Source organism: Dermacentor variabilis, chromosome 3 (assembly GCF_050947875.1).
Source record: "Dermacentor variabilis isolate Ectoservices chromosome 3, ASM5094787v1, whole genome shotgun sequence".
Lineage (NCBI taxonomy): Eukaryota > Metazoa > Arthropoda > Arachnida > Ixodida > Ixodidae > Dermacentor > Dermacentor variabilis.
Window position 1 is genome coordinate 21,075,220 of NC_134570.1, and position 13,497 is coordinate 21,088,716.

At 46.0% G+C, this 13,497-nt stretch overlaps 1 protein-coding gene across 1 annotated transcript; it reads left to right on the forward strand.

Moving 5' to 3' along the window:
• Positions 1-596: 596 nt before the first annotated feature.
• LOC142573911 (P2X purinoceptor 4-like) lies at positions 597-12,467 on the forward strand. Its single transcript, XM_075683116.1, has 7 exons — positions 597-694; positions 1,453-1,542; positions 6,604-6,745; positions 7,823-7,953; positions 8,974-9,121; positions 9,593-9,694; positions 12,173-12,467. The coding sequence occupies exons 1-7, from the start codon at positions 597-599 to the stop codon at positions 12,296-12,298; spliced, it is 837 nt and encodes a 278-aa protein (XP_075539231.1). The 3' UTR covers positions 12,299-12,467.
• Positions 12,468-13,497: the final 1,030 nt, after the last annotated feature.

Below are 13,497 nucleotides of genomic sequence, written 5' to 3' on the forward strand. Positions count from 1 at the left end.
GTCCCAAGAGCACGGGTGTGAGAGACCCCACAAAGGTTGGGTATTTATGTTTACTAAATCTAGCCTGGGAGTGTTAGCAAGCGCCACTCAGAGCCATGGTGGGCGGATGTGGGACATTCTTTTTTGCCTGATGGCGTCACGTCACACGTGAAATTAGGAGATCAGGCACGTGGCTAACAATTCCTCGTATACCTATAGTGGCATCAAGGCTTACAAATTCGGGACACTCGCTGTGAATGAACGAGAGAAGGGAATAAACTCAGGGGGGTTCATCATGACCATATAGAGCCAACAGACAATGCATGTCCTTCAGCGACAAAGCACGGGCCGCATTCTCGCTAGACCACTTTCGGGGATGTCATTTTCAGCGTGCATTCATTGGATGTGACAGCGGACAGGATTCCCGACTCTAAAGAGTGAGGCTGTGCGTGATGCCACTCAAAAGTGAAACTATACCCCGACAGCAATCGACCGAGAATACGATCCCGTACATCGGCTTTTGATAAACACTTACGTATTCAGCTCGCGCGCTCGTTGTACGCGTGCCCGCTTGTGACGTAATTAATGTACGGATTCCTTGGCATGACGCAGGCATCATGACGGGGCGCTGCGTAAGGGCGGCGCACCCCGAGGAAGGCCAGTACGTCTGCGAGATACGCGGCTGGTGCCCCGTGGAAAGGGACCTCCTGCCCTTGTAAGCAGTCTGCGGTGTACACTTGTGTGCACTGTGCGCTCGTGTCTGCATTGCACCTTACCTGCGGCCAGGCTTTGGAAGAGAGAGAGAGTGCACTTAGGATGACTTAATTGCGAACATTCGCGCACTTTTCGTGCGTTTCCCGGCCCCGCTGACCGTGTTTGATGACGCATGTGCTTTGGGCGCTTGTGAGTATAGAAAAAACTGCGTGTTCCCATTTTGTGACCCCATAGAAAATAAATACGATGCACGTAACGCGCCCCTTTGACGCCGGACATATAATAAAGTTGTTGGGGTTTTAGCCCTCACGTTCTCAGTATTTTTCGTCCTTGTCCTATAGCGCAATGTACCATGTGCGTTAAAACAAGGACATAGAACAGGAAAAACACGTCGCCTTTTTCTTTTTCTATTTTTTTAGCGAATAAACCATGACGACATTCTTATGATTTGTCCATGCCTTGACAAACTGTTACATTTGGCTGGTCAGAAGTGTTGCTGACTTAGCTCGTCATGACACGTCAGCAGCACTTCTATTTTAGACAAATAAATGTCGCAGAGGGCGTAACGCGAAAGCATTTCAATGTTGTCGCCCCTTGAGTATGCACTATAAGCGGTATGACGTTTATATAATTTTAATAAGGGCGTCATACGCACATGTAATTGATATGATTTTAATACGGGCAATAAATATTTACCGCGTACGGCGAACTAAATTTTTTAATTATATATTGACATCTGTTTCTTCGTTCTCGTTCCAGGAAGAATGGGACAGGACTCTTGGCCGGCGTACGCAATTTTACGATTTTCATCAAAAACTACGTCCAGTTTCCTTTATTCAAAGTACGGAGGTAGGCATATATCGTCTCATCGGCTTTACCGTATATATATATGGGACACGCATGATTAAAAATGATCTCCACAGGAAGTGGCACGTATCCTCACTCCCTCCCTCTGTTTACATGCGCTGTATGCATACGTACATCATGTGACTGCACGTTGTTGATGTTTATTTTCTTGTTTCCCCCCCCCCCCCTCCTGTCGACCAACTTCGCTAATCGCAAAATTGCCTCTTCCAATGAATGGTATACGTACTTTCATACATCCCGCGAAAAGGGGAAACCGGATGCAATAGCGTCCTACACTGGATGAAACAAAATTTCTTACGTGATGACAGTGCACGACCGAAACGTTGACAGCATATATATACTGACACGTGCACTTGTTTGTCTTTATCGGGCGACACGTTTTGCCGCCTAACAAATGTTATCGCACAGCGCAGGACGCGCCTGCATGTTTCGGAAGTTTCTGGAATATTATCGATGGTTCTATCCGCTGTCTGTTGTCGCCGAACCTTGCGTAATCTTATTGCATGTATGTGCGACGCGAATGGTGTAAACTTTGTGGAAGGCACGCGGGTCCCAACGATTAGTCTGGAACATTCGACAACTGCTGTATAAAAGCCGACGCGCTTGACCCGCTGATCAGATTTTCGACGATCGCCGACCGTGTTCACCGCTATCGTGCTATAAGTGTAGCCTCTCTTGTGGGCACAGGTTCGCCCAATAATAGTTTTGTCTTTCACAGTATTCCTACTGTGTTCTTCAACGTCACCACCACGTGACAATATATATACATACACACACACACACACACACACACACACACACACACACACACACACACACACACACACACATATATATATATATATATATATATATATATATATATATATGACCTGATTGTTGACAGCATATATTTTCCTCCGGAGAGGACGAAAATATAGGAAGGAATAGCACGAGGCCGCGCCTTCGATATCGCCGTGGTCGATCACTAGGCGGCGCGAATGATAAGAAACATATAGAATCGCATGAAAATAATACTTACAAAATACGACCCTATATAGCTCTGTGTTAACAGCAGCCATGCACGCGCGTGGCCGATATGGGCTTTTACAGTCGATAAGACATCCACGCTGACTGCTAAGAACCGGTAATATCGGCGAAGGTAAAGAAACGAACGCTGCAAAAGACGTGACATGCAGGTGGCTATAGGGTGACTACATATAGTTATAATACTATGGCAGCGACTATCTCTGGGAGGACACGAGTCGTGGATTACGCGCGCCATGGCGTTAATCCCATGGTCGCAGCCACGTATGTACCGATTCAGTTATTTGGCGCGCAAGAAGGTTCGCGAGTACTGCGTCATCGGCATTTGCCTGCATTTCGGTTTACCGAGCCAGCGCACACCAAAACCACGACAAGTTTTTGGCTTTTGCAGCGAAGCTGTTTATGCGGACCCTGTGCTGTCGTCGTTGTCGGACTTCGCTAAAAAGGGTCCACATGACGTAGCAGGAGAGGAAAAGAAAAGCTCAACAGGGGGAAAGGGGTTCAAGTTACCCTTTTTCCCCTGTGAGAATGCCATCTTACGCGCGAATCTTATACCATAGAGACGGTTGTCACACGGTGTATTTTCGGCGATCGAGCCAGATCGGCATCGAATTTATCGACGAGTGATTCCACGTTGCCGCGAAAGAAACAAATGTTATGCTGGCGGTTTGCGGCCAACGAAAAGGAGCGCGTGGCTGCCGGCACTTCTTGCGTTAGCAAGAAGTGCCAGAATTAAACTACGTCAATCGGCAAACCAATCCAACCAATCGTCAAAACGATTGCAGCGCCCGCATCTCCAGTGGTGGGCCTTGCGCCCAATATACGTAGCTTTGGATTAGTGCTTCCGCACATTCCATCCCAACTACAACTATATGGGAAGACCACGAGTAGTGCGTACTGCTGAGGAAGAAGCTGCCGACCGCGAGCGTCAGCGAAAAAAAGAAAAAAAAGAAGAAGAGAAAGGCGGAGCAACTTGCACGCGAAAAAAAGAAAGCACGACAAAACACAGACAGTAGCCTCACGCGCGCAAAAAAGAAAGCAAAAGGAAAAAGAAACCGCTGGGAGAACCGAAAATTACTCCTAAATCTAGGAGAATTTAGGAATAAATTTAGGAGAATCACTCCTAAAGCACTCAAAAGCGAAAATGAGTTTAAAGAATGGTGAAACAAAAGATGTACAATGTATATACTGCTTGCGAAGTTTGACTTGCATGGTGTAACACTCGGTGTAATTAGCACAGTTTCGCTGTTCTACCATACCTTCACGGACCGGAGGGAGCGGTGATTTTTTTGCAGTGCGCGCTCGTATATATATATATATAGGTTGTGCCTTCACCGATAGTGACGGTGGCTGTAATCACTGATACGCTAGCGCCAGAACCCGGAGAACTTGCAGTGTTCCTCAATAGAAATAGAGCAGGGGTGCTATTCTGCATGACATTGTCACATACCGCCACATTGTCGAATTCGCCATCGCGTCAGCTCTGCAGTAGAATTGCTCGCTGGGCAGGTTGGTGCGTCTTTACAGGAATGTGAACAGCGCATACGACAAGGGACAGTGGAAGGTGACGAAAGCAAGCGCCGATTCGCAACTGTAATTCAGCTTGAAAGAACAGTGGCAATACAGCAAGGAAATCTAGCAATCGAGCTGTGAACCGGAAGAAACCAAAACAAATGAAAACAAAATATAAGCGGAAAGCACGATATATACAAAGCGTACGAATAATATTACCGGCACTCAAGATTTACCGGCACTCAAGATACATTACTTCTTTTTCATGAAGGGCGACTGTATTGCTTTTTTTTCAGCTCAAAGTACGCTTATGTATGGTTTCAATTCCGCTATATAGCCATTGCTCTTCTATAGATTAAACATTACCAGTTGCGAGTCAGCGCTCGTTTTCATGTTCCGCTGTCCCTTGCCGTTTGCGCTGATCACTTTCCTGCGAAGCTGCCAGCTCTGCAGTAGATTTGGTGCTTCATGCTACGGACTCGTCTGCTTCGCTCAAAATGCCACCATTACAGAATACGCCGATGGGGCGGAATTTGACGACGTTAGAACCCCGGGTATAAAAAGGACAATGGCGGGCCAGAGTATACAATGCGGCAAAACAGAAGCCTGTAGATATGAAAGCTTTTCACTGCGGCTTATCACAAATTTACAATACAAATTTCACCGTGTATTAAAAAAGAAAACTATAGATACGTCTTCTTGAGGCATGATAGGCATTTATTTGAACACGTGGAAAAGGGCGGACGCTCGTACATTCAGCAACCTGAAAACACGCCTCCTTTTTTCTTTTTTTTTCCGCAGAGCAATCGTCTGGAGCTCGTATTGCAGCGCGCCGTCTCATCGTGACACGGCAGTTTTCGAACGCGCGTGAAGGCGACAGTAGCGCCGGCAGACGTGCAGTCGCTCGTCTGGCGTGACTCGGCACCATCCTGTGCCGAGTCACGCCCATCGACGTGCGCTCGCGTGGCGTCTGCTGCGGCGGCGGCATGCGAAACCGTATTCCGGAGCGCGCGCGGCACCTTTATTTCAGAAGCCGATTCCGCGCTGTCAAGTAACGCGGAAAATGAAACAGGGGACTCGAGCGCTTCTGCGATTAATGAACGCGCGCCCTGGCACAAAGCAAATGGTAAAACGGAAGAGAGCGCAGGAGCCACGGGAATGCCCTTAGCTATACCGCCGCTTTTTCTTTATTTGTAACTCCAGAATTTAAAAACGCCTGTGGCCAGATAGCGCAATTCTAATCCTCGAACTGGATTACTCGAAGAGGTGAACTTTACTGGCGCATGAAATCAAAATGCATAATCGGCTACAAGTAAAAAAAAAATCACTAAATAATTTTTATATAATTACGTTAGGGCGGATATTGAAATGTATGAGTTGTCGCTAATAAGCTTGCAAGGCGTGTCTACTTAGAACGAATTCTCAGTAACGGCACCAGTTCCGAGATATTCCTTTCTAAAATGTGCGGCCAAATACAGGGGAGTTGCGGTTACTTTAGTGATTCATTGCATAAAACGACGGTTTATTAATAAAGTGAGTGGAACACGCTGCATTTTGCCTCAAGTTTGGCCGCCCATATCTCGAAGCCGGCGCCACCCTCAGAATTCATTCCAAGTCGACAAGCCGTGCAAGCTCACCAGCAACAATTGGTAATTTGCAATATATGGGCCGTAAAATAATTAGTAAAAACGTATTATTCGTGAAACCAGGTAACTACTCGATTATAAATTTCGATTTCTCGTGCAAATAATATGTACGCATCATCGAGTAATCCAGTTCAAGGAGTAAAATTGTGCTATCTCCCACAGGCGAGTATTTTAATATTCATTAAACTATATATATATATTGCAGCGAGAATAATGTTGAGGAAGCGGTAACGAGACATGTATTTCAAAGGTGATTTCGTTCGTTTGTCTCGTTCTTTTCTCTCTTTTTAAACCACAAACCTCTTCTTTTTGCACATTTCGGGAAGTGTGCCCGTGGAGAACGTAAATGGCCTCGAGCTGCCGTGAGCATTTCCCACAGTTCCCAAGAAAGTCTCTTGTGCTCATTTAATTTCTTTAGTTATTTACTTATTTATAGCCTTCTTTCCTCGTATATACCCATAACAAGCTGGCGTGAATCGTGTCAATCAGTATCAAGCTTTCAAAAGACTGTCGTTATATCTGGGCGTGTAATTTCGATCAATGGGATGTCGAACATAACTGAAGTGTGGTTGCTCTAATCTATAGCTTTATTATTATTTTTTTAAAGCCCGGGTTGTTCTTAGCCGACTCGTTCGACCTTATAGTGTACTGTCACGAGTGAGCTGCGCTGCAACTAGTTCCCGCCGCAGCTTTACGAACGCACGGTCGACCTATACCGCCTACAAATGTCGTGCTGTCCGGGTGGGACTACGAAGGAAGACATGTACATTGTTACAATGGGCGACTTCAGATGCGCGATCTTCGGGGAAGGTGTACGCGAGTGTTCCACTTGTGAGTTGGCCGATTGCTCCCCACGCAGGCGCAACATCCCCGACCGGGTGAACGCGTCGTACCTGAGGTCCTGCCTTCACGAGACCAGCAAGTCGTCTCTCTGTCCGATTTTCCGCATCGGCGACATGGTCGAACAGGCTGGCGCGGATTTTGACACGATGGCGCGAGAGGTGACTTTTTTCTGTTTTTTCTATTGCTATGACTTAAAAAAAAAAAAAAATCCGAGCACCGATCGAACACCTTGCCTCTATTTCAAAAGAAGGGATAATACCAAATCACATCGACGCGGCGCCGAAGGGGCTGCTACACTCTTAAGCAAAATTACACCCTTTTGCCACACAACGATAATGGTCATCTCTCTCGTCCGCATTTCCTTTCTTTAACGCGGCGAGCCCGATATTTCCAAGTCACGAACTGCATATCCGTTATCAGCATGACAAAGCATTCTCGACAGGAATGTAGCGAGCGCAGCGTTTTCAAGGAAGGAAACGCAAGCAACACAGAAGACGATTATCGTTGTGGCGAATATACACCCCAAAGGGTGTGCATTTGCTTAAGAGTGTATCAGGATCAGCAAACATGCGTCATAATCGTGCCCCGAATGCACCCACTGTAGGCGTATTAATCGTACCTCCGGTACCTCCTTTACTGAGCGTACTCCTCGCGGAGCCGTTTGCGTCTGGAGTACGCAGGCCTGATGGATCGGTCGATCAATCGATTGATTGATTTTAGAGAGACTTAAGCGAAAGCTGCAAGCAAGGTTAAGCGAGCCTAACGTGGATGCTGCTCCAAATGACTATGAAAGATAAAAAGGAACGGAACATATTGCAAAAGACGTAAAGGATAAACTACAGCATAATAAGGGATGAATATTAAGAAACAAAAATTGTATAAAGCAAGCAATCACATTTAAATGAAAAAGAAAAGAAACGTCTCGGGCACAGATATGTACGAAATCAAGAAACTTCCTAAAGAGATACATCTGCCGTTGTGAGAGAAGATCGTAAAGTGTATGACCACCTGAATTTTCTTATTGAACCTAAATTTAAATGCACGAGCATTACTGTATTAGGCCTCACCCACTATACGGTTGCTCTGTGCACGGTTATGGCGCTCTGCTGTCGAGCACAAGGTCGCGGGTTCGGTGGCCCCGATGGGGGCGGAATGCCGTCGTCGCGCAGGCACGATGCATAGCGAAGTTATGAATGATGCATTCTGCTCCGTCACCACTCCATTATACATTGCAGGGCGGGGTGATACATATCATGATCACCTGGGACTGCGACCTCGACTACGATGCCAAGCACTGCCTTCCCGACTACTCCTTCCTGAGATTGGACGACCCGGACGCCAGGGTTGCACAAGGCTTCAACTTCAGGTCACTATTTATTAACAGTTCACACGGGAAGCTGATGGCAACAATTTGATGGGAGCGAGAAGAGTTCGCCTTCTCTTGCTACAGAATTCATCTGGTGGCTGGTGGTGTTAAACAACAACAACAACTGGAATCCACAAAGTGACAAAGGGCCGCATGGAAAGCTTATAAGAAAGGCTCGTTTATTTCCGGCGCATTTTTGCGCGCTCGGCGCCAGCGAGCGAATCTATGTATACAAGCAGCAACACTCATTTGAAAGCTGTGTCATCAGCAATGATCGGTGCCAAGATGTACAGCCGACGCAGATGTGTGCTTTCGCACGCTTTCTGTCGATGTGAAAGGGAGAAAAAGACAAAAAGTATTAAGTGACAAGGTAGCGTGGGGCCATCAGTGAAACGTGATGTTCTCGAAGCTAAGCTACTAAAAAATTATCGTGTTTTACGTGCCAAAACCACTTTATGATTATGAGGCACGCCGTATTAGGGGACTCCGGAAATTTTGATCACCTGCGGTTGTTTAACGTGCACCTAAATCTAAGTACACGGATGCTTTCGCATTTCGCCCCCATCGTAATGCGGCCGCCGTGGCAGGGATTCAATCCCGCGACTTCGCGCTTAGCAGCCCAACACCAAGCCATTAAGCAACCACGGCGGGTGAAGATATATATATATATATATATATATATATATATATATATATATATATATATATATATATATATATATATATATATAAAAGCTACTTTATTACGAAATGTAGGCCAGAAAACCAATGTGAGGAGTGACCTCGTTAGTCTTTACTAATTGATTGGCATAGAATAATAAGAGTCATGCGTAAGCGATCTGTGAACAATACAATAACGCTTATTTACGTAGCTCAAGGTGAAGGCACTGTCAAAACATAAACACTTAAATGTACTGTAATGGCACTATAACTAATTATCGCGCCCACAGATGTAATTGGCAGCGTTAATGGCAGGTCCCTTCATTGTTTCGAATTAAAGCAAGCGAACGCATTGTGCAGGTATGTCAAGTACTACAGCGAGACTACCCGGAGCTTGGTCAAGGCATACGGCATCAACTTCGTCGTGCTGGTGCGAGGCGAGGCGGGTAGAACGAGCATCATCCCCATAGCTGTCACACTGGGCTCGGGACTCGGCCTACTCGCGGTGGTGAGAAATCCCGCATCCAGGATCAGACACTGTTCGCCCGATCGTTCGAAGAACGAGAGGGATTGCTCGCAAGTTTGCAACGTCGAGCATATACGCATGCGCCATGATGTTGCTTCAAGAAAGCAAACTGTTTGCAGAGTAATTAAATGCGCAAAACCAGAACAGCTTGCGAAAGTGTGTGCAGCGTCGTCGTCTATACCGCACACATCTCAGGGTTCGGTCGGCGCCGACATTATTACTGCACAATATCGCAACAGGTCCAGCTTTGTGCACTTCCTTTAACGTAACTTTCTTGAATACGTACAACTTTCTTTAACGGGGCCTGTAGTTACGTAACATGCAACTCCCTCAGCGGCGCCTCAAGCTCTGCTCGCAGCTCACAAGTGTACACGACGAGCGTAACATATCTGGCAACAAGCTGGCGTAATTTTTTTAGCGACGGCTGAGATCGTTTGATGCCTCCGTACGCAGGCTACCGTGCTGTGCGACTTCGTGGCTGTCCACTTCGACAAAAGGAAAAAGCTCTACAAAGCCAAGAAATTCAAGTTTGTCTCGAAGAGGGACAGTTGTAACGTAAGCGACCTTCCAGTGTCTCACATTAGTGCCAATATCATTTCTAGGGAGAAGCTTCAACTGCCTTAGTGAACTCTCTCTCTCTCTCGAAAAAAAAGATAGAATCGACTCAGCAACATTTTAGGACGAGAACAAAGAAGAAATACACCAAAAGCAACGAAGTCTGTCTTATGAACTGAAACACTTCTTTAAAGCCAATGACACCTTACCGGGGAAAAAAAAAATTCATCAGCCCTTCCGTGCACTGTGTGAAGAAGGACGAGCAGCGAAGCTGTGGTGTTTTACCTCAATCGACGCATCTAAGTATATATAGTTATTATTATTAAAAACATGAGGCTGTCCGTTGCCCTCCTGTAGAAGCCCATGTATTGACAACGGACGGGAATTCCAAAATACTTACAACTTCACTGTGAACTACGTAATTGCGAAAAGTAGATGAAACTCAGCGTAACGTTAGAGCCGTCTTGGCGTCTAATTGTAACATAATTTGTTTCGGGATATTTTTGATAAAACAAGAGTTACAAACGTTTTCTGTAACCATACTCCCTTCGTATTCATGGCAGACGGGAATTCTGTAAGGTTTACAACTTCACTGTGAAGTAACTAATTATGACAAGTAAATGAAACTTTCCATAATGATAGCGCAGCCAATTTCAGTATGATTTTTTCCCGAGACACCTTCATTAGATTGAAAGCTATTCGCGAGAAACTGGACGAAAATTTTTTCGTGTCGACGCGACGCGCAGACGGACGGAAATCGACCACCGCTGGAGAGTACGCTGTAAAAACACACACACACACACACACACACACACACACACACACACACACACACATATATATATATATATATATATATATATATATATATATATATATATATATATATATATATATATATAATCATTGAATGGGTAGCGGGGTACGTTTCGGGCGGCCCGGCTACATTTACAAGGCCATATATTGCGTATACCAGTGGATGAGAGGAAAACGTGGACGAGAAGGGTTTGCCTGCTATGCCTATGCATGACCTGACTGCGGCAGGTAGATGATTATCGCTTTCTTTACTTCATACTCGCGTCCATGGTAAGATGAGGAAACAACGTGCTTTATCGTACCGTCCATCACTCTGCACGTATCCGATTTAGTTCTATAGGCATGCATGGCGTTCTCAAACAATACTTTGCGAAGAACTTTGTTCGACGTGACGAACGGCAAAGAGCAGCGTCAATGCAGTCGCTTACTCGCGTTGCCTGCGCTCCCTCCTCTCGTACATATTGCAGTAATTAAATGACATTACCGCTATTGACATGCAGTGTAAGGGCCTACAGTAAAGAGTTGATGTTTATCACGAATTCGGAAGTTTGTGACGAATAATTTACGCGCGCAAAACACCATCGGGAAGCGCGTCAGATCACGTCTGCAGTGATAAATCCGATGCTCAGCGCGAAGTTTCGTCAACACAACTTCACGTACCACAATTCAGCGGCTCCGTTCTGCCTATTCGACGTGCAAAATTTGAAATCCGGAAACGAAACACGGGCCAGACGAGACAGGCCTGGTGGCGATCCGAGAGAGCGGCCGGTAGAGCCCACACACAGGCGTGCACATGTCGTCAGAGGGCGGCTATATCAAGTCGGGCGAAAGGGGGCAGCCGACACCCCAATATTCCCCCCCCCCCCACTTTCCACCATGTAATGCCAAGTGATAGGGTGCCCTCGTGGATCCCCAACGAAAACAGAGTATCATGTACTGCCCCCCCCCCCCCCACACGCACACACAGTATTGATTACATTCCAGCAAAACCATTTGTCAAGGCCGCTAATATCGCGAAAGGAATAGGATTTTTTTTCTCTTTTGCAAGAAAACATATGGGCAGATCGAGAAATATTTTTTTTTCCTTCCTGTTGTACGAGGACATACAAGGTGCCCCAGCTAACTTTTGCCAGAGTTCAAAAATATGCGAATGCCACGTAACTGGATAGAACCAAGGTAATGTTGTTTGGCGTCGCTTGGAGATGCTCAGATTATCTTTTTCATTCTACCTGAATACATTACTAGTCCTAATTAATTAATCAACTTCTCAAATATTATAATAGACGAAAAGTGTCAATGGGAAATTTGTAGAGCGACACGAAAAACTCCCGATACAGCTTTCTGTTGCTCAATACGTGCTACATAAAAGTGTTTTTGAGAGCGTGAAAGAAGCCCGCGAATACACGCAAAATCCCTCTAGCGGCACTTTATCGTGTGCGATAAATCATGTTGCTATAGCGCCGAGTCTTTTGTCTTCTCTGTCGTCTTGCGTGCCCTGTTTGCGCTCCATACCAAGTGGTGTAATGCCAACTAGCCAATTGTTCTTGTGTTGTCTCTATATAGCCGCGACTGTAGATTTATTTGCGTCTGCGTATGTCTTGTGCCGCTCCGTTTTCTCGGTGGGCTGTCATCGACCTGTCCCCGATATTTGTCCTTCCTCAGTTGAAGGTGCCCTGTCCCGACTTGGGTGGGTCGAGACTCAAGCGCCGGAGCCAGGTGCCCTTCCTGCGGGCCCAGAGATCCGCCAGCAGTACGGACAGCCGGCCCTCGCAAGAAGACAGCAGTTGACTGATCCGCGGAATAATACCCAGCAGCCGATAACTAAAATGCATACCGGCACCTTGGAACGCTGTCGATCGACAGTCGTTCGCGGGGGGCGTCGGTCGCGTGTCACCTCGCCGTGACTGATGAGGGGTTGCGAGGCGATAATAAAAAGCTTACAGGATAGCCTCTCTACGATTCAGAGTTTACATTTCAATCAAAATAAATGCTTTCAAGATAGTAGAAATTTGGGCCTTGGTGGTTCACGATGATCGAGTCGCACATAGCGCAGAGGGAACAACCACACCCACCCACCCACCCACACACACACACACACACACACAAATAAAAAAGGAAGACAAGCCGACACATGCAGGGTGCGAAATGGGTGTTGCGCTCCGTGTGTCGCCTTGTCCTTATTCTTGTGGTCCGTCCCCATGCGCTATGCAACCCGATTAAATGTTTTTGTTTTCCCCTAACCCCAAGCAGACCGTGAGCGTGACTTTCCGTTGGCGTTTTTCGAAATGTGCGAGTTGACTTGCCATAAATAATACACATATACCGCTTTTATTTTCAATTTCAACACATCTGAGAAATAATGTATCGGTTGTAGCAGATAGCGCGGCTTAAACCTTGCTAATTAATAACACCTTCTTAACTTCAACCAGTGAACTTGCAACGTATGTTGCAGGATTGACGTTTACGGAAAACAGGGAGAATGCGGGAGTTGGCAATTCAATGCGATGAGCAAAACGAGAACAAGGTGAAAGCTTTCGCCTTGCTCTCGTTTTGCTCATAGGATTGAAGTTTATCACTTACTAAGACCACTACACCTTGCTAAAGTGTCATACAAACAGCCGAATGTATCATTTTGGTAGAGCGAAGCGGGCTTTGGACACCCGTCTTCAATTTGATAGGACACGCGAAATGACCTTGAAACAGGAGTGTTCGGCAAGATTAGCATATGTTCTAAGCTCAACAATTAACAAAGGATTATTGCACGAGAAACGTCCCAGGCTCCAAAAGTGACTATCGCCCATTTTCTCGGGAAGATTGGGGTAGTTGGTGACTGCGTGAATTAGGTTTCACCGAAGTACTTTTCTCGAAAAGAATTTTTTGGGTGTCGTAAGCGCTTCTTGAAGTTTCCGCAAAGAAGCAAAAGTTGGTTGGAAGGTAAAGTTGGTTGGAAGCAAGATTGAGGGTATTTTTTTTAATCAAGTGTTAAA